We start from the raw sequence: 21,904 nt of genomic DNA, 5'->3' as shown, positions 1-21,904 counted from the left end.
ATTTTGCCCGCGAGTAGTTTCATTCTCCCCCCTCCCCCCGCTTTCAAAGAGGTTCAGGTGAAACGGGCGCAGGGCTGAGTTGCACAACTTTCCCGATATATTGTTATTGACTTTTGCTTGCTTGCTTGCGGCATTTGCAAGGCATCACCTTCCAGGCCCGGCGTGAGCTAGCTAGCTGGCGCGACGAGGGAAGGCAGGTGCTGTATAATCTTAGGAAACACTGCTCGAAAGAAAGCACCACACTACCGTGAAGCAACGCCCCCGCCCTTCTGTGAGAACCTTTTGAAACTTTCCCTGAAATGGCTTCGCTATTTTTCGTAGCCAGGGGTGACAACTTGAACAAAATATTGTGGGGGCCCAAGATAAACCCCGCCCCGCCCCTCATAATGGATCACATGACGCAACACGCACACACTCTTTGCATTGGAATGCCCATCAATTTTGGTGGGGCGCGGCCCCCTCAAATATTTTATTGTAGGGGCCGAAGCCCCCGCGGCCCCCAGAAGTTGGCTCCTATGTTCGTCGCTGTTTTTGGAGGTCTGCTGCCAGTTAGTGTAGAGAGCAGCACTGAACTATGTCGACCTACATATGGTGGGAGCGCGCCCGCTTCATGAGCCAGGAGGTCAGCCTCCCGCTGCCCCAGTGACTGGAAATCAAGCAGATCGGGACAACCAGTTTCATTAAACTGTACAAAGTACAAAGCCGCTACCGGGAGACCCTCCCACAGCCAGACCTCGGCTGCGTCTGGTTTTGACTCTCTCCGTAGGACTAGGAAGGAAATAAAACAATAATGAACGTGGGCTAATGATGATTCTAAATACAGTATTGCCTTCAATTCTTGCTCAAAGTTCCTGCAAAGAAACTGAGCCACCGCTGCGCCATCCCCTGGCTGCCGGGAAAAGACCTTGTTTCTAACTTTCACTTTCGTTTGTCTCCGTTAGGGAGGGAGAAGCCAGACTTTGATGGGTCGGAGAGGATCCTCAGTAAGTCGTCGTCACCCTTGAGGCGCTTGTGTCTTTGCGTTAGAGCCCCAAGTTCAGGCGAGGCTTTGATTTCCCCTTGGAAACGAACATTCATTTTCTTTCGGGGTGGTGCTGCCTTACAAGCAATAACACAACGTGGAACAAAAGGTAAGCTGTTGAAATTCCTGCATCACAGGGGGTTGGACTAGATGACCCTTGAGACCCCTTCCAACTCTACAGTTCTGTGATTCAATGAAAAGAAAACAATGACACATGTCAATGTGGAAAGCCAGTACTGAGATGTCTATGTTACGCAGGTAAGTATAATTGCATTTCTGTATTTAATCAGGAAGACCATATTTCTCTCCATGGTATGGGAAAGGAGTAGGTTGTTATCTGAAACATAAGAAATGATGATCCACCAGGTAGCATAGAAATGTTCCACAGGGTCTTCATCTTTCATAAGGCAAAGTTTATGAGTTATCTTCTTGGTGATTACAGTACTGTATTCCATATGTTTTCATACCATGGTTGAAGGGATAAGCCATGAAGATTCTCCCACTTTTGAGCTATAGACAATCTAGTGGCTACCATGGGCGTAGCCAGGATTTTGGCTATGCCCATGGCTGCTGCTAAGAATCAAGTTAATGAGCATTTATTTTAAGGTGAAAAAGAAATATGAATTCTGTGGTGTTCTGCTGCAGTGCCTCTTGTGGACACTGGGGGATTGCAGATCTGGAAGAACCCAGAAAAAGCATCTTTTCTCATGCTTTGCATTGCTTGGTGCTGCACTTACACACTAGGATGCCTCCCTTCTCTGTTTGGTTTCTTGGGGCCAACTTTCTGTTACCTGGTCAGGTTTGGGCTAAGCTAAGATGTGGCAGCGGCAGACAGAAAGGTGGATTTCACACATCAATTTTACGGCTATGTTCAGGCTGCTGTGGTTATTTCTTTATTTTCTTTATTAAATTTGTATACCTCCCTTCATCCGAAGATGTCAAGGCAGTTCGCAGCATAAAAGATCAGTCCCATTTACCTTGATATTATTCCTTTTGAGTAGACATGCATAACATTGCACTGTCCATTGCACACACATACTGTACACCCACTCACACACATGAAGGCAACGTTTTAGTTCCACTGTATGCCTCTGAGTGCCATTGGTTGGGAATTGCAGGTGGGAGAGTATTGTTGTGTTTGGGTCCTGCTTGCAGGCTACCCACAAAAATCTGTTCGGCTAGTTTGAGAACAGGATGCTGGAATAGATGAGCCAATGGCTCGTCTTGCAATTCCCAACAACTGGTATTCAGAGGCACGATGCTTCTGGCTGTGGAAGCAGAAAGGAATTTACTCAGCTTTCTCTTTCTGATGGGCAGGAGCAGAATGAGTGCCTCAAAGAGCCTTCCTGAGATCGACGAGGACCTGTACTCTCGCCAATTGTAAGTCTTGCGACACATTACATAAAAGCATTCTAGCAGAGCTGAAAAGGGATATCGACCAGGATCACTTCCACACCTCTACTGTCTTTTTTGAGAAGGGATTCCACAGCATACTGGGAACTTAGGTTTGTCCAATTAAAGTGGATTAAAATACCCAGGCCCAAGAAATCCACTGTAACAACAATCAGACTTTTTGCAGTTAGGAACGTGATGAGGAAATACACTAAAAAGTGTGGAATAATGATTGACTGATGGGAGGGAGCAAAATACACCACAGTCACTACCACAACCAAATCAAGATGAATGCTCATTCACATATAACCTCCCCAGAAAAAATCAGAACTAATTATAAGCAAAGAGCAGACATTGTATAACCTGCATGCCATCCTTGTGCATGGAGATCGGGATGCATGCTCAATAAACAGATTGTCGGGAGGAGGCCTGGGTGGCTGAAAAGGATCACAGTGCTATGACTGGGGCAAGATGTTACAGAGTGAGCAGTGATATGAATGTATTTTGTTGGGGAAATATGGCAGACTAAGCTGAACTAAGGTATGTGTGATGGGGGCCACATATCCTACTTGGCAGAGAACAGTCCTCTAGTTGATTGTGTTGCTGTTTGAAGAGCCATCCAGGCTAATAGTAAAGACCTGAAGTTGCCTATCATCAGTTAGTACCTGGCTAGCAGACCAAGCAAGCACGCAAGTCACCTTGGTCTAGTTAAATTCTGAGGGAGGATAGCTTTGTTTCAAACTGTGAAAGGATTCAATCAAGCAGTGTCAAATGACAAAATAATAATAATAATAATAAATGTATGCTTCCTTACTTCTTAATACCCACTGGTGGTGATATGTTAGTCATTCAGCCACTGCTGTATTCCATACATTCCAATACCATAAGTCCAGGTCCAAACCCTCCACTGTCTTCCAGCTTTGTACAATGACTAACTGCACTGCAATACCCGGGAACAGTAACAAATCTCTGGATGCATGTGTAAATTGTAATTTTCAAACATGTTCAAAAGGAACAATGAGAAATCCACCAGCTCATTCAAAATGATTGACATTTCTTGCATTGCTGCAGACCAAAAATGTACCACTGTTGGACATTGCCACCACATATGCATGTATGTGCCCTTACTCCTGTAATGCCTCCAGCAGTTCTTGGATGTTCCCAGCAGCATAGCGTGGGTTGTCAGCACCCGGGGCAAGGCAAGTAATTTGCGCCCCCTAACCCGGGGCAAGGCAAGTAATTTGCGCCCCCTAACCCCTAACCATGGTCATTAATACTGACGGCTCTACTCTGGGGCAAACTTCGTGGTGACTACTGCCCTCCGTGGTGTTGTTTTTGCAATTAAAGGACCCCTGCCTCAAATAAAGCATCTTGGGGATTGGGGACTGGGATTTGCCAAGGGAGCTGGGAATTGCAGTTCAGTGGCAGGTCAGGGGGAGAGGGTCCCTTCCGCATCTGGGTGCCGCGGGCCCCTTTGCGCCAAGACGCGCGTCTTTGGGCGTCGCGGCGCAGCCTTCTTGGTCTCCCTCCCCGGCCCGGCTAGCCCCGACGCAGCTTCTTTCTGGTACGGGGAGGGGGCTTCTTTCTGGCGCGGGGAGGGGGCGGCTCTGGGGCCAGTGCGTCGGCCGGCCTCCGGCGCGGGTGGGCGGGCCACGTCAGGGCGGATGGCGGTCTTGGCGCGCAGGCACTAGAGCGCAGGTGGCTCCGGCTGGGCGCTTCATTCGCCGCCGGTGGCGCGTTTGGCGGGCTGCGCGCGTCCAGACAGCGACCCGAGCCTGGGCGGCGTGGTACTTGGTGCCGGAGCCTCTGCCCACAGCGCCCCGTCAGGAGACCCGGCGGGAAGGAGCCTCGAGTCAGCTGTCGGACGCGGCTGAAGCAGCCAGGGCGGCATGGCAGGCAGCGGCGGCTCTTCGGCGACTCCGGAGGCAGCGAGCGTGCCCCCCCAGAAGTTGCGCCCGGTGCGGCCGGCCCCCCCTGCACCCCCCACGCTACGCCACTGGATGTTCCCACAATCATATGGGAAGGCTGTACTGGGGCTCTGAACCATAGGTGTGTTTATGGTTTTAAGAGTGTTTTCCAGAACATGCCCCCTTCTAGTATTCCACTGTTTATTGGTGATCAGGGCAGCTGGAAGATGCCTTTTAAAGAATCTGGGGCTGGAGCAGCAAGATTCTGTTTCTACTCCCATCGTACACCCCCCCCCCAATTATTTCTAAAATTGAATCTGCACATATAAATTAGCATGTGTACATTTCATGCAAATCTGTGTCCTCTTGTTTGTGACCCATTTCCTCTTTGGGGGTAATATGTTAGTGACTACCATAGCTGAGGTGGGGGCAGGTACAAGTGGCTGGCAAGGGGAAAGTAGAGGTGGGGTTTAAGGGAAGCTGGTGAGGGAATTCTACTGTCCAGGACTTCATAACTCACCATATTTCAAACACAGAGCTGTGCTTCCCCCCCTAGCTATGTTCTGGGCTATGAGGCCATGCAGAAGATAGTGGGAGCAGCTGTGCTGGTCTCTGGAATGAAGGGCCTGGGGGTGGAGATTGCCAAGAACATCATCCTTGCAGGAGTGAAATCTGTCACTGTCCATGACCAGAGTGAGACTCAGTGGAGTGACCTTTCTTCACAGGTATGCAGCCCAGGGTGAAATCCTATATCTGCTCAATGGTGTTCTGAGTTTACATGTGTAGGATTGAACATGTGAGAGGCTTTGCCTAGCAAACAAGGAAATGTGGCACAAAATCCTCTTCCCTTGCTGGCACTGTTAACATACCCTATGGCTTTTTTTCTATCATTTTTTCTATCATTGTTGCATTCCTCTGGGCCATCCCCCCCACTTCCTTAATATATATTTGCAGCAGTGCCTCTCTGAGGCAACATCCTATACATGCCAAGTCAGAAGCAAGCTCCCCATCTTCCTACGTAAGTGTATAGGATTGCAACCGTAATTTCCAAATTAGGACCTAGTAAAAGGAGCCCAGGATTCTATACCAAGGTTATATATATATATGTAGAGAGAGAGAGAGAGTAATAGTCAAGGTATGAAAATATAGACTGCATACATTTTCTATTATTTGATAAGTTCTTGTGTATGACGTGTTTGCTAACAAGTCCTTCCAGAGCTCACACTGGGTATCTGTGGTGACCTTGTTGTTGACTCTAGTGATTTTGTGCCAAGCTATTCACATGTATTCTTCAATCCTATATTGTTTTCATATAATTTTATTCTGAAACCCAGAACCCTGTGAGAACTCTAGGCAGAGCATACTATTAGTCCAAATAAATTAATCAATATGCTGCCGTGACAAAGGCTAGAATCTATCACTTATACAGCAAATTTTGCTTCATTTGCCCTTTATGTCCCAACATTCTATATTAAATCATAAGTCACCTGAACTCTTGACTGATCCCAGTCTATAGCCCACTGTAATAATAACTACAATTAGATGCCCCCCACAAAAAAACAATTATTGGTAGTTTCATGGCTTCCAGCATAATCTAGTCATGAGATTCAAACAAGGTTGCATAATTTGGGAAGTCTGGTGAGTCAGTTGCTGCTATTATTAAAAGCAGTCAGAACTGGAAACGCTGCTACATTAGGCTATGAATTTCACAACAGCTTGTTTTGAAATTAATTTTAAAACTCCACCTTCTGGTACCCTGGTTCTCACAAGAAACACAGCAAGCTGCCTTATACTGACTCAGACCATTGGCCCATCTAGTTTATTATTGGCCGCACTGACTGGCAGCTGCTCTTCAGGGTTTCTGTACTGAAGTCTTTCCCAGTACTACCTGGAGACTCCGGGGTTTGAACCTGGGACCTTCTGCATGCAAGGCAGATGCCCTACCAATGAGCTACAGCCCTTCCTCAATGTTCTCAACGTCTCCTTCAGTATATTTGGTTTCAAAGACTGGAGTAGTATGTTTGCAATGTTGGTTTAACAACATACCTATCCTAACCTAAAAGTATTGAAATATTGAGCCCGGACATACTGGAATTAATAATCTGAATAAATAGGCACATTTTTGCATAATTTATTGAAGATATGGGAAAAGCTAGCGGCAATGCAAGGTGCTGAAGTCCTGCCCCTTGGCCACTGGAATCCCTGACAAGTTTCTCTCGGGACTCCTGAGATTTCACTAAGCATTGCTCTCACAGTTTTAAGCCTATGCTTGCAACAATTAGGACAAGAAGCTTGGTTTTTTTTAAATAACAAAATCGTCAATAAAAGCTGATATTCTCACAATGCTCTTTTCTGCACCCTGTTTTCTGGTGCAATCACATAATGAATTGCAACCCGCCCTATGCTGATGAAGAAATAGGCACACTCCCTTTTTAAAGCATATATCTGATGATGGATGGAGTCTGTGAATGGAGCTGGAAGCCAAATTCTGAGTCTGCTCTAAGCCAACGTAGTACTGAGGGCCTAACTGCGTGTGACATTGATAATGTGATTTGTGGTGGCGTTTTTTTAAAACAACAACAACACACAATGTGTGGGGAGGGGCATTTTTTTCATAGATCACAGAATATGGAGATGGGAGGTTTAAGCCTTCTCTCCAGCCATAATCTCTCTGAAACCCCCCTCCCTGCTTGTGTCAATTACCATTAGGGGGAAAAGCTCCCATTGGTACTAAAGAGTGACTCCCCCCCCCACAAGTGTGCTTAAACCTGCCTTCCCTGCATGCTGCCATTTTTGAAACAATCTCCCACCTGTGCTCAGGATTGAATATTTTAAAACTATTTTTAATTTTTTTAAAATAACATGAATAAATATTCATGTTAAATAAACATGATTGCTAATGGCATTGCTAATATCCTATGTAGCTGGGTCCTGAATTTGGTGGTAGAGCAGTGGGTAAAAGAGTAAAATCCAGTGCTTTTTTTCTTAAAAAATATATTTAGGGGTACTCTCATTTTGACTCAAGAAAATAACCGTTTTATTGTTCAAATCGGGGAAAATAAATACAGTAAGTGGACAAAAGTCCAAAGATTCACAAAATGTTTAGGGGTATGCATATCCCTGCGTCCCTCCAGAAAAAAAGCACTGGTGAAATCCACTCAGCTCCACAATGCGATCCTCCCCCACCATCCTCCCTCTTAGCATTGCTGTTTCTCTGCAGTTCTATCTGTCGGAGAATGATGTGGGGCAAAACCGAGCTCTGGTCTCCCAGTGCCACCTTGCAGAATTGAACGCACATGTCCCTGTGCATGCCTATACCAATGAGCTGTCTGAGAGCTTCTTGTCTACTTTCCAGGTAAGGACAGAGCTGTGTGTCTCATGTCATGGGAGTGACTCTAGTGATGATAAAAAATCAAACTCACATCCACACTATCCATTTAAAGTGCATTTTCCCCACCTCTAAAGCACATGACTTTCCCCAAAGACTCCTGGGAAGTGTAGTTGGTGAAGGGTGCCTGAGGGGAAGCCACAGTTCCCAGGATTCTTTGGGGGGGGGGAGCCATGGGGTGCTGTGAATGTGACCACTGTTTCCAGTGCTTCAGCAGGCTCTGACCTACATCAGTGGGAGAGCTTTGCTCTTTACCCAATGAAAGCAACAAGCCTGTTGCCCATGCCCAGCTGTTTCTCATAGTGATGATTTATGGCCTAGTGATCATCTAGTGCCACTGTTTTGTTCTGAGGCTGCACCTGAAGCTCAAAGTGGGGATCAGCTCTCATGTCTGTGGTTGGTTGGGATAGCTGCAGTGTGTTGGGTGGTGTACCACAAGCATGGACAGAAGCACCACTGCTGGTTTCACAGCAGGGTTATCTCATGGGGCCAATTATCTACATAAGCTGTGCTCAGAAATAACCAACCAAAATGTCATAAACTGAGCAAGCTTTCGAGACCACCAGAGATCTTCATCAGATTGGTTGTTGAAGCAAAACAGATGGGAGAGATGGGGGTGAGGGGGAAACTGGCTCAGTATTGATGTTGAGAAATTCTGCCTGGAGACAGGGAAGCCTAGCAACAGGTGGTGATTGGCTCCAGGATTTACCACGACATGACCCGCAGTCATTGATGGGGAACAGAGAATCTGTTTGGAAAGTGCTCTCTGTCGTGCTGTTTCTTAGCCCCTTACGTTATGCAGATCACTATTCTGATACCATTCTGCACCACACTTTACAGGTTGTGGTCCTGAGTAACTCACCCTTGGAGGAGCAGCTGCGAATCAGTGATTTCTGCCACTCCAAGAATATTTGCTTTGTCCTAGTTGACACCAAGGGCCTGGCTGGGTAGGTGTTGGGGGCTGGGATGTTGGAGTGGTGCAGTGATTCTCGGAGGAATAAGAGGTGAACTAAGAATTCGTATAAGCTGCCAGCATTCTGGCTGGGCACCTCAGGGTAGGCATGGGGGAGAGATTTGATTCAATTTGCATTTAAGGGTGAACTCAATTGAGTTCGTTTTTTTCTGAAACAAGATATAAACCCAAGCACCGCCATCCTTCAAAATTGGCATGTCTTTGAATTTGCCATTCAGTTTTCCAGCCAAGCACTGAGTACAAAAATGCATATACCGGTGGTGACCATTTTAGGCATGTCCAATTAACATGTGATCACCCACACGTGGGTCTTTTTGGACCCAGAAGAGGAAGGGGAGCGCTTATATGCAAAGGGGCAAAGGGGCCTGGAATGGAACCTGCGCACGAAATGATAATCACCTGTAAATTGGTAAAGTGTGCATATGTTAGTTGAAATATCAAAAATGGCACTATATTATAATAAATTGTTTTGTTTTAAAATGTGCATTGTTGCACACTGCCCCAATCCCCAAGCGCTGTGTGATTCCAGGGGTTCCCGTGCTTACCCAGGGTTCAGTTTTCTTTGAATGAGGGACAACAGAGACAGTGGTGTCTTTATGAGATATGGTTTGTTTACGCATATATACATCCTGAGCCTATGATGGAGGGACTCACAGCATTAGCACCCCAATATGGTCTTGCTTCTCCCATAACTATAGCCTTGCATTCCAACAGAAATCAAGCCTGGCTCTCACTCCGTTTCTGGTCCAGCTCATTCTCCCCTGGCTTTTGCCTGGCTAGTTCAACAATGGAATCCTCCACTAGATTTTAACCTTTTGCTGGATCTAGGACCCCAGGCATTAGAAGGGACTCAGGTACCATGCAGACTAACCCCCTTCCAAATTCTCAGATGTATATTAGAATTTGCACTAATATTCCAATTAATTTTCGTGTGGGCTTTCAAAAAAATATTTGCAAACGGAGGTGGAAATTTGGAGAACTGAACTTAAAACTGGAAAATGGATAGAAAGTGAAATTGACACCTTCATCCTTCCGTAATGGAGGATGAAGGTTCTCTGAGCAGGTAGACCCCATGGGTGGAAGTGAAGGGGCTTTCTCAGGGTGGAGCAGTGACTGAGTGTAGGGAGGAAAACGAAGTAGAAGTCTGACTTCTTGAGTTTTTGTCTTTTGGCTCCAGGCAACTTTTCTGTGATTTTGGAGAACACTTTATTGTGCGCAATCCTTCAGAGGCTGAACCTGCCTCTGCTGCCATTCACCACATCACCCAGGTAATGTCTCTTCACCCAGATAACATCTGTCTCCTGCACTTTATTGCCCTGCTTGTGTCACCCTTTCTGAGCTCATGTCCTTGACACCCTGGATTGAACATGCCTCCTTCCAAAGAAGCCCCCAAGATGTCTTTCCAAGCTTGGATAATAATAATAACAATTATTATTTATTATTTATACCCCACCCATCTGGCTGGGTTTCCCCAGCCACTCTGGGCGGCTCCCAACAGAATATTAAAAACACTATAAAACATCAAACATTAAAAACTTCCCTAAACAGATGAAGTAACCATCTAATCAGATGCAGGCAATCCTTTGATCTCTCAACCAGAGTCTCCTGTTTTCATTGCTGTGTTGTTTTATTGTGATTGTTTTATTGCATATTTTAATTATGGACAATTATATTTTAATGTGTTAATGCAATTGATTTATTGCATATTTTAATTATGAGTATTTATATTTTAATGTAACTGTTTTTTTCTACTTTGTAAACTGCCTAGCAGCTTGCTTTAGTATTAAGTGATGTATTTAACCGTAGTAGTAGCAATAATAATAATAATAATAATAATAATAATAATATACTCTTCCCTCAGAGTAACCCTGGCATAGTGACTGTGGCGTGTGACAATGAGGAGAGACAAGGCCACCGCTTTGAGGATGGTGACTGGGTGAAATTCTCCGGGGTTGAGGGGATGACAGAACTCAACACCTCCGAGCCCTGCCTCATCCGTCTGAAAGGTAACGGGCCCTCTGTTTCCTCCTTCTCCTCATGTCTCTGGGTACAGTGCCTGCCTGCACACAGAAAGTGTCCAGAGGAGAATAGGAGGACAGATGTGGATCAGGAAGATGGACAGGCAAAGATTATGAGAGTGGAGTTTGACAGAAGGATGGGGTGGCACTGCGTTGTGGGGAAAGAAGCATTATGTCACTCCTATTAGGAACCTTATGGGACTTCGCTAGTGAGTATGAAAGTACCTGATAGGACAAGAGACCTCCAGAAGAAATGCAGAGAATGGGTTTATATCATTTTATTTGACTTCAGTCCTATTGAACAACTAAGAGAACAGACCTAATGTTTGTGATCTGTGTCTGTTTAGGAACCTGCAGCTTGGAAGTTGGAGATACGTCTTCTTTTTCTCCATACAAATGCGGTGGGATCATTACCCAAGTCAAGATACCTCAGAAACACTCCTATGTATGTTCTCTTCTCTGGTGGTTGTGAAAAAAAGTGGTTATTCTTTTCTAGCTAGTTCATAGGGGGCCAAGATGGGCAGAGCTTATTGCCAGGGCTGAGCATTTTAGCTGGAGGACTCAAACAGGACTACTTCGCCAGGGAAGAGACCTCAAAACTGCTGTTCTAGAGCCTGGGTGCAGAACGCCAGCCCAAGCAGCTAGGGAAAGGATCGAGCTCTGTGCTCCGCATGTTGAAGATCCCAGGTCCAGTCCACAACATCTGCAGAAACAGCTGGGAAAAGCTCCTGTTTGAAACCCTGGAGAGCCACTGCCAGTCAGTACAGACAGTATTGAGCCAGATGGGCCAGTGGTCTGACATGGTTGGTATGTTCAGCTATGGTGAGGAGAGGCATTTCTTGAAGTGTGTTGCCTTAAGGCAGGAATGGGGAAATGCAACCCAAGGGTCACATTACCTCCTGGACAACTTTCTGAGGCCCCCATGTCAGGGGTGGGTGGGTTGAGACTCAAAAAGTGGGTAGGGAAATGGATTGTGTGGCTTTTTCTTTGTACAGTAGGGTACACCCAGGCCACACAAAGGTCTCCACACTCAAGGAGGATGCAGAGCAGGGCACATGAAGAGCATAGCCTGAGGAGAAGATGGGGAGGTGACTTGGAGAGGAGGCCTAGCTTGAGAGAGTCCTGAGGGAAGGACAGTGATGTCTAAAGAGCTATATTCAGCTCCTGGACCTGAGTTTCTCCGCCTCCTACCTTAAAGAGAAGGATGTGCATTAGGTAGTTCTACTACTATCCACTAACCTCTCTGTATTCCCAGGAATCCCTGCGTACCTCCAGGGCTAATCCTAAGATCAGGATCCCGGATAAGGGGAAACTACCTCGCTGTCGCTCCCTCCATGCGGCCTTCTGGGCACTGCATGTCTTCCAGAGGGAGATGAAGCGGCTGCCTAGGCCCAGGAATCAGGCAAGTCTGCCCAGTTGTTTTCGTTCTTCTTAGCAATCCCAACCGGCCTCCCAGGCTTCCTCATGTTTCCAACCCTGAGCAGGATATTGTCTCCTTCTGCAGGTCGTTACTTTTCCTGCAAGTAGCTCATTGTAAGCCTCCTCAGATAGACTCTTTTCTCATCTTTACTCCTCAACAGGCAGATGCAGACAAGATGGTGGAACTGGCACAGACCATCTCTGTGAGCAAGGAGGAGGAACTGCAAGAAAACCTGGTGCGGACATTTTCCTACGGATGTTCTGGTGACCTGAGCCCTATCAATGCCTTCATCGGAGGCCTGGCTGCCCAAGAGGTGCTGAAGGTGAGTGGCAGACTCCTGTGAAGAAGGAAGGCAGCTTTTAGAGCTGCTTGGAGGTCACTTTCCATGAGGCATCTGCGTCTCAAGAAGCTGCTGCCAGCATGTGGAATGTGTGAAATACTAAAGTGGTTCGAGTGTGGAACAAGGGTTCGAATCCCTACTCAGCCATGAAGCTCACTGAGTGACCTTTGGACAGCCACTGCCTCTCAGCGTAATCTACCTCACGGGGTTGTTGTGGGGATAAAATGGGGGAAAGTGTGTATTGAGCTCCTTGGAGGAAAGGTGGGATATAAATGTTAATAATAATAATAATAATAATAATAATAATAATAATAATAATAATGTGGTAGCTAAGAGAATGAGGGAGGCCCCAGTCTGCGGCTGTGTTCACACTTCCATTTACTGTACACTCACTGTGTTTCCGGTGCCTGGTTTTTAATCTGCTTCAACACCAACTTCACACTTGCTGGCGCCCTTTAGTCATTCCTAATCCATCTCTAGCCAGGGTGTGAACACCTTTGCATAGGGTAAAGGCATCCCTGCCCGTCCATGCCCCCTGGTGTGTACAAACAGAAATGAATTTTCACACAATGAAGCTGTGGTGGCATGAGCAGCTGTGGGGGGCAGGGGGAGGTATGAAATGCTCCTGAGGGGAAAAACCAAGAACTTCATTGCAGTCTAAGGCGTTTTTGTGAACACACTTTTGAGTCTCACCTGTGCCATGAACTCATTTGGTGGTCTTAATCAAATCACTACCACCCAGCCTGTTTTCCAATATGTGCAAACTTCTGCAGTAATAATACTGATTTACCTCACAGGGTTATTGTAAGAATTTCCATTAGATAACACATGTGAAATTCTTTGAATGCATCACAGCACAAATGTTAATGATTGTTATTTTTCTGTTATTTATTTAATAGATGCACGCACGCACCCCCTGCCACACTTCATAAAAGAATCCTTTTAAGAAGTTTACACAAAGTGTTCATAAGGAAATGCCAATAAAACTACCAATAAAAGCAACAGATTAAAAAAAAATTATATATGTGTGTGTGTGTGTGTGTGTGTGTGTGTATGTTTGTATTACATTTAAGTAAGAAGCAAGGAGCATCCTGAAGCTACCCAAAGGACAGGCTTCCCATCAGGTATGAGTGAATCACCTGAACATTTCTTGATTGAGCCCAGAAGTGGCAGGTGCTTGAGTTTCATGCTCAGAAAGGCACTTGCCCTGTCCCCTGTGACCCATTTGCTTCCGTGTCACTTCTGAGTTCAGGTTGCTGCCTGTCCTCTTTTGTAAACCAATCTAGCTGGTTTTCTTCTGGATTTGCCAGTTTAGGATTATCAACTCACAGGCCCAGCTAGGCAGTTTTAAATGAGTGCAGGTATGAGGCAGCTGACATGCAGTTTTGCAACAGCTACTACTTTGGATCATCTTATACAAAGGAAAGAAAACTGTTTCGTTTCAGTGTTAACTTGGGAATCGTCAGACGGGACACACCTGTCCCTTTATAGGTTATTAGAAGTGCCAGGTGGTGACTGTCCAAATGCCTTATGCTCAGGGCAGATTCCATGTTTCAGGGGATTCTCTGCAAAGTGTCTCCTGGTGCGCCCACTCCTCTCTCAGAGGGCCCTGGGGGGCTCATCGGACTGCAGTGGCAGTGCTCTAAGCCAGCAATGGGCATCTGTGCCTGGCCTACTTTTTGCTTCCCCACAATGCTCCAGAGCAATGCCAGGTCAGAGGGAATTATGGGGAATTAGGGGAAAAGGAAAGGTTGGCAAGATCCAATCTGCATGGGGTGCAAAGTAAGGGGGAAAAGATTTAAGGGGGGCATCAGTAGTGGGGTCCTGACAGCTGTCTAAGGATAGATACCACATAGTGACACCACTCCCGTTTGGGTTTCTGTTATTTAAACCTATAGTATAATGCCTGAAGAGCTACACAGAGCTTCTGAATCACGCAAGTTCCTCTTTGTGTATTATAGAAGTGTGCAAAGTGTGAGGATTGAGTGCTTATACATCTGCTTCAGGAAATAGCTGCTTGCACAAGTTATTGCTAACTGCTTCCCAGCATTTTCAACTATGGGTGGGGGATATCATTTCACTTGCTTTAAACCTTTTCCTACAAGCATTTATTGTTTAATAATTTAAACAAAAGCATACTGATATCAGGCTACAGTCCAGATCCCTGACTGGCAGCTGTAGGGCTTGATAGAGATGCATAACCATCACTGCATCTTCAACTCTGCTGCTTGCACTTGCCGGGGCAGACTGAAGTGGGAGGGAAAACATGGTCCTTCCAGGCATTGGCTCCCAGACTGGGGTAGCAAAGAGGCCTGAATTGGACCTGTTGCCATCATGTGATGACAGCAAGGCTGACTAGATCCAGCAGACAGATCCGGTGCCTGCCTAGCCACCCCTGAAACCCCCTGTTTCATGGGTGTCTGTTGGCTCTTGCCAGTTGGAATACTACTGGTTGTAGCTTCTGCCCACCATTTGGCAGGCACTGTGAAGCTTCACTTGTTGGTGGGGCTCCTCCACCAACGGTGGAGCTAGCTCAGTTGGTAGGGCATGAGACTGTTCATCTCAGGGTTGTGGGTTCGCGCCCTATGTTGGCCAAGAAGATCCCTGCATTGGAGGGGTTTGGATTAGAGGACCATCGTGGTCCCTTCTAACTCTTTGATTCCCTCCCAGCCCAGCCAAGCAGGGCTGGGTGAAGGAGGGACAGCTTGGAAGTTTGGACAGCCAATCACCTTGGGAGTGGGAGTGGGAGTGGCCCAGGCCTTCAGAAATGTATACTGTATAAGCAATTGCTTTGCCCCCGTTGTCCAGTTTTGTTTGTTCAGTAAATGTTTTTGCTGTTATCACTGTGTCTTGCCTTGTGGGAACCCACCTACACCATTACCTACTTGTCTTTCATCTCTCATGCATAGATAGTTTTTGCTATAACTTTGGTTTAGGGGGTAAATCAGAGAAAGGATATGCAGTGGATTATAATTCAGAGACCTTATTTTTGTTCACTTGTGAATGTAGTGTTTTGCTGCTGCTGCTGTTTTTTGTTGCGTGTGCGTGTGTGTGTGTGTGTTTTACAGTGTCCACCAAATGGCAAATTAAGCTTTGAGGATTTCTGAAGGTTAGGTTTCTATCAGCTAGTTCCCTTATCTCTGTTCAGTCAGCTGTTGGTGACTGACCTGGAAAGAGATTTTGGGGTCTGATGAAGATGTCGACCTAGTGAGCGGTAAATGCTGTGAAGAAAGTGAATTCCATCTTGGGAACTGTTAGGAAAGAGAATTTGAAAATAAAACTGCCCATATCCTGATGTCATCACTTGGAATGCCATGTATAGTTTCTGGCCACCTCATCTCAGAAATTATATTGGAGAGCTGGCAGAGGTGTAGCAAAAAAGGCAGTCAAAATGTTCATTGGGCTATGAAGAATGGCTATGATGCTTGGGGCTTTTTAGTTTAGGAATAAGTAGGGGCATGATAGAAGTATATAAGATTATGTTTGGTGTGAGGAAAGCAGATAGAAACCTCGAGATTTAGGCTGCAATCCTTACACAGTCACCAGGGAGTCAGGCCCATTGACCGTGGTGGGACTTACTCCTGAGTAGATGTGCGCAGGGTTTGGGTTGTACGGTGAGTGATTTTTGGCAGCCACAACTTCAATAACTACTTCGTTACTGGCTCATTTCCATATCTGTGGCACCGAGCTTTCTCATCTTGGCACCTTCTCCCCTTCCCTTCTGCTTTCTCAGGAGCAGATCCAATTAAATGTGATTAAAGGGCACATTGACAGCTGGGAAATCCCTGGGTCGAATATTACACCTGCTTTCTCAGCTCACTGGTGGCTTTAGGCAAACCACAAGATTGCAAGCTCCATCTGCAGCTGTGAGGAGATGGTAGTACTTTGGAGCAGGGATTTGGGACCTGTAAAAGTCCAGATGTTGCTAAACCCCAGCTCCCATCATTCCTGACCATTGGCCATGCTGGCTGGGGACTGGAGCCCAACATCTGGAGGGCCACATAGGCCCTCCATGTGTGCCTTGCATGGTTTTTGTAGACATTAGCAAGCGAGGCCAAACTCAGTGTGATGTTTATCACATGGTTTTCCCTTGAGTTTGCCTTTTCTTTCACAAATTACCAGTGCAGAGCACCTGATCAGGATCGGGACACTGCCATGCGGTGGGAGTGGGTGGGAGGGAGTGGGTTTTAATAATTTCCCACTCCTCACACTGTGGTCCCATTCTGGATTGTGCGCCTGCAACTTGCATTGGGAGAGAAATGCTTTCATTTGAGTGCTTTGAATGTTCTTACCACACTTATAGAAAAGCAAAGTTTATTGGTTGCCAAATATCTTGGGGTCTGGGCCAAATCTGGGACTGACTGCTGAAGATCTTGAAGCACAGGTTGGGCAAGATATTAACATGCTGTTTTCCAGAGTGGAATATCTGATTCTCTTGAGGTGTTAAATGACAAGACAAGCTGAAGGGTATTTGGGTTGCCAGGAAGGGTGGCCATGTGACCTACTTTGCAGGGAACAGGCCTCTGTCTGAAGGTGTCCTCTGTTTGAAAAACTGTCCAGCCCATGTCTGGTTTCAAGATACAGAGAACTGTAAGAAGGGAGAGCTGGAGAGGCCTTGGAGTTGGCCATCAGCAGTGAGCAGCAGGCTGAGCGAGCAGAAAGGGTCACCTGGTCACATTCTTCCCTACCATGGTGAGATGTAATGCTTGCTGTTCACAGCAACATACTGCCCCTGACACATAGCAGGTGGCTGGTAGCCACTGGTAGCCTTTCCCTCCATGAATTTATCTAATCCTCCTTTAAAGTCTTCTAAGCTGGTGGCCACAACTGCTTCTTGTGGGAGCGAGTTCTATGCTTTCAACTATGTGCTGCGCATGTGTGTTTTGTACTGAATGGATCCAAAATATAATGGGGGTGGGGAGAAGAAACCCCTCGGATATAAATTGGAGCAATACCTGTTGTTAGAATTTCCGTTGTAGTTTTCATACATGCTTTTCAGCTGCAGGCGAATTTGTTGTCTTTGCTGCAGAGATAGGTCATTCTGTCAGCTCCCAGCACGACTGGGTGCCCAACAGGGCTGCTGCCAACATGACTAGAGTGGTGTGGAATGACGAGAGTTACCATCTCCTCACCCCAGCAGTGCTCTTGTGCCTTAAACAGTGGTGTAAAACATAGAAAACTGAAATGTGCAGCTTTTCCTGACACGTAGATGAGATCATGAGAAGCATTACCTGTTGAATTTTGGCCTGACGTGCAGCTGTTAAAGCACATGAGCCCCCTCCAGAGGAGGAAAGCAGGAAAATTTGAGCAGTATGTTCCATGAGTTTTCTGTGTTCATTAAGAGTGGCTGCTCCCTCTTCTCAAACCCAAACGTGCAGTTATAGGAAGGGCTGAGCAGTTTCCTCCTTTTTTTCTCTGTCTGCAGGCTGCCTCAGGGAAGTTCACTCCTTTGGACCAGTGGCTGTACTTCGATGCTTATGAATGTCTGCCTGAAGAGGAAAATACCGTGCAGCTGACTGAGGAAGACTGTGCTCCAGTATGTGACAAATTCTGCAGTTTGTACTTTTCCGTTAGGATGGGATCACAGTTCTTTTTCTGCCTCTTCCAAGGCATTCCAGACTTTTCCACAAAGGAGTTTACTGTGTGTTTAGAGCTGTTTTTGTTCCCATTTAATTTGTGTAGTCCACATGATGTTACCCTCAAACAGCACCAGTCTCAAGGCTTTCCCCTACAAATTCAAGTTTTTTTGATTTGGAGATAATCTGATTAAACTGAGGAAAATTGTGCTCCAGACCTCTCCAATCAGGGTTGCAGATTGTTCGCTTTGGTGTTTGTGGATGAATGGATCAGTTCTCTTTGCTGCTCCTCTTTCAAAACCCACTAACTCCTCCATGCTTTCATTTCTTTTCTGGCCGTTCTATTTCCAGGGTGCTTTTGAACAGTGCTATCTCCCGCCCTTTTGAGCCCTCAGATTTACACAAAAGCAGAAAACGGCAGAAGTGTATACTGAGAATTTACGTTTACCTGACAGGGTGCTTTTGCACATTTCTTGGGCGGGGAAGGTGTGTGTGCAGCTACCTGTGTGTATGCCTTGTTGTTGCTTGATTGGCATAATTGAATCAACAAATTAGAAGGCAGCAATAAATAGAAAAGGGAATGACTGGAAAAGGCAGAAGTTTCTCCTCATATCCAAATTCAAATAAATATGTGGGGGTGTGGGGGTACTCTGATCCAATTCAAGTGTGGAAAAAGTAGATTAATAGCCCAGTAATGCTCAAACGTGGACAAACCTTCTGACAGTGCATCTACACGCCCTTTCTCATGCTGATCTCTCTTTACTGGAGCTGGCTAGGGCTGAGGGAAAGCTGCAGGCTCTACATCCCTGACATATAGGCCGCCCTCTCTCCTACTTGATTCAACACCCACGCAGTGCCCAAATTCTACATCTGTTAGAATGGGTATAGGGCCACCCTACAGGGATTGTGTTGCTCTCCATCTGTCGCCTGCTAGGTCTCTAATGTCTGTCATCTCTCCCTTTTGACAGCGTGGCAGCCGCTATGTTGGGCAGATTGCTGTCTTTGGGAATACCTTCCAGGAATGGCTTGGGAAGCAGAAATACTTTGTGGTGAGTTTGGGCAGGCTGGGTGAAGCCAGGTTCTTCCCACACAAGGCATCATGAATGTATGTAACTCTCCGCCACAAGGTCTCTCAGCCTAACCTACATCCCAGGGATGTTGCAAGGGTTAAATTGGTGAGGAAAGACATGTGCTGCCTTGATAAAATTGGAGGAAAGGTGAGGTGTAAACATAATAAAGTTTTGACATCTGTAGTTCTTCCTAATGACCCTGACATTTAAGATTGCATTTGGATTACCTATTTTGGACTAGGGTTTAATATTGAAAACGCGTTGTTGAATATTGCAAATGGGTTGTTGGCAACAGAGGTTTTTTTAGTGTATCAGATTTTCTATAGAAAGGGTAAATCTGAATTAAGTGGAGGAGGAGGTGGTAGGGAAATATAGGCTGGCCTTTTGATGTCAACAACATTGTGCGGATACTGCCAAATACTTGCCCACATGAGGGGCACTGGTCTCACCTGAAAGCCACCCACCTTAATCCAGCCACTGATGAGAGTTGGTTGACTTTTTCACTTAACTGTAGTGCTTATTTTTCCAGTGTTTTCCAGTAGAGGGAGTGTTGACTCCTTTAGTTTGAGCGATGACACTAGCTAGAAGAACGATTTTTGTATGACGAGTAGCTGACCTAGATCTGTTCTGCAGCTGTTACTGAAGTTTCTTTGTAAACATAACATTTGCTAGCGTAACAACCAATGCAGGGATTTTGTCCCAGTTAGCAGAGTCAATTGTTAAAGGTGGACTCCCAGTTGTTGGTTGTTGTTTATTATACCATTGGATTATAGTGCAAACAACTACAGTACAGCAACAGTCACTAGGAGCTGTATTCCGAGGGGTCACTTTCTGTAGACCTGAATGCCTAGAAAAAGTGGGCAACTCTGCCATGTATTCCTGAGAGTGTTGACCCAGGAAGGGAAAGAAAGATGGTGGACGTGGGTTCAAGCTTCTGTCGCTTGAAGGGAATACAGTCATACTTCGGGTTGAATGCACTTCGGGTTGAGTGCGTTCGAGTTGTGCTCCGCGGCAACCTGGAAGTAACGGAGTGCGTTACTTCCAGGTTTCGCTGCATGCGCAGACGCGGTGAAAAGTGACACGCCATTGCTAGTTACGTTTGCTTCTGGATGCGAATGGGGCTCCGGAACGGATCCCGTTCGTATCCAGAGGTACCACTGTATTTGAAGAGGCAGGCAGGATCTGAAGAAGGCTCCTGTGTTTTTAGGAGGTGGAACTTCTCCAGCCCACATGTCTTTTTCTAGCTCAACTCAAACATCAGAATAAGAATAAAGAATGCACATTCTCTCTGTATATATAAAATACTCCACTTTGCATAACCATTCTTGATTTGCTTATTACACTTTCACCATAGAATTGGAGTCTTCTGGGTGCAGAATCCAGAAATTATGGTACAGATAAAAACACCCTTCGTTACAGTGGTACCTCGGGTTAAGTACTTAATTCGTTCCGGAGGTCCATACTTAACCTGAAACTGTTCTTAACCTGAAGCACCACTTTAGCTAATGGGGCCTCCTGCTGCTGCCGCACCGCCGGAGGACGATTTCTGTTCTCAACCTGAAGCAAAGTTCTTAACTCGAGGTACTATTTCTGGGTTAGCAGAGTCTGTAACCTGAAGCGTATGTAACCTGAAGCGTATGCAACCCGAGGTACCACTGTATATGTAATTAGTGCATAAACTGACTAGATAAAAATTCTCAGTATTCTTTCTTACCCAAAATTCTTGGAAAACCATCCCTAAAGTTTCATAACGTGTCTGCTGTTAGGCCATGTATGATTTACACTTGTAAAATGCATTTCTGTATTCTGATTGATTTATTGCTACTTCTGGTGAAAGGTGGAATTTGGTCCTCCTGCCCTGCCAAACTCATCTGTGCATCCCATGTATATCTTTTTGTAAACTGCTTTGAGGTTTTTTACAATCAAGTGGGGTATAATTTTTGTGAGATAGATAGATAGATAGAGATAGATAAATAAATAAATAGAACCATTGTAGCATGCAGTTAACTTTTATAAAGGTAAGAGCATGGTGAGGTCACCAGTAAATATCAGGCAGTGTGCGGCTGAGTCATGTTCTGGTAATCCTGCACTTCACAACAGTTTCAAAAAGAGCTGGTAGATAGTTGATTTATAAGATAAAAGAGGGTTGGGTTGATGTTACATCCTTGTTTTACTCCTTTTTCTTGTTTGAAGGCCTTGTATTGTTCTCTCTGTGTTACAAACATTGGAAGAATTGGCACATGGATCTAATGAGATTGTGGATTTTCTTTCTAGTTCTTGTTTTGTAGCAAAATTAGGACTTGGTACAGAATGCCAGATGGAGTCATAATGTATTTCGAAGTCAAATATTTTCCCTTGCCTTGACATGTTTTGGCTAACGAACATCTGTTGTAGAAATTGTGGCCAGAGGTTCACTTGGAATCATAGACCTGTAGAGTTGAAAAGGACCCTGAGGGAGATTGTTCAGTTTGTCATTTCTTATAAAGTGAGCATCCATGCTTTGGAACTGCATTAGTAAACTGTTTCAGATTCTACAACAGTTCTCGGGTGCTGTTGCAAATGCCTATTCCAGCCTCTGTAATTATAATGCATTCTCTGTGAGAAGTGCAAATGTTCCATCTGTCTTCGGGCCTCGTTGAACATAAGGTTTACTTTGATGTGACGAATACACAGTCATATAGAAAACTTTTTGTCAGAACTGAAAACCAACAAGGAATTCCTTGGGAAAGGCTATTGGAATTTCATGTCTAGCCTTTCAATAATAATGATGATGATGATGATGATGATGATGATGATGAT

At 45.6% G+C, this 21,904-nt stretch overlaps 1 protein-coding gene across 2 annotated transcripts in view; it reads left to right on the top strand.

Moving 5' to 3' along the window:
• The first annotated feature begins 917 nt into the window (after positions 1-917).
• The window catches only part of UBA7 (ubiquitin like modifier activating enzyme 7), a 47,845-nt gene continuing 26,858 nt past the window's right edge, over positions 918-21,904 (top strand). The window contains exons 1-12 of one of the 2 annotated variants that reach the window (XM_077924709.1): positions 918-1,130; positions 2,339-2,401; positions 4,877-5,045; positions 7,541-7,675; positions 8,549-8,655; positions 9,859-9,949; positions 10,543-10,687; positions 11,047-11,144; positions 11,955-12,105; positions 12,284-12,441; positions 17,885-17,995; positions 19,004-19,084. In XM_077924709.1, coding sequence (XP_077780835.1) covers positions 2,346-2,401; positions 4,877-5,045; positions 7,541-7,675; positions 8,549-8,655; positions 9,859-9,949; positions 10,543-10,687; positions 11,047-11,144; positions 11,955-12,105; positions 12,284-12,441; positions 17,885-17,995; positions 19,004-19,084 — 1,302 coding nt within the window. In that variant the 5' untranslated portion in view covers positions 918-1,130; positions 2,339-2,345. Of the gene's footprint in view, positions 1,131-1,168; positions 1,280-2,338; positions 2,402-4,876; positions 5,046-7,540; positions 7,676-8,548; positions 8,656-9,858; positions 9,950-10,542; positions 10,688-11,046; positions 11,145-11,954; positions 12,106-12,283; positions 12,442-17,884; positions 17,996-19,003; positions 19,085-21,904 lie in introns of those variants that run through there. The other variant, XM_077924707.1, reaches the window with a different exon arrangement.

This window comes from Podarcis muralis, chromosome 2 (assembly GCF_964188315.1).
Source record: "Podarcis muralis chromosome 2, rPodMur119.hap1.1, whole genome shotgun sequence".
In the NCBI taxonomy this organism is placed as follows: domain Eukaryota; kingdom Metazoa; phylum Chordata; class Lepidosauria; order Squamata; family Lacertidae; genus Podarcis; species Podarcis muralis.
Note: the sequence above shows the minus strand (reverse complement) of the source record. Positions and strands in the feature narration are given on the sequence as shown.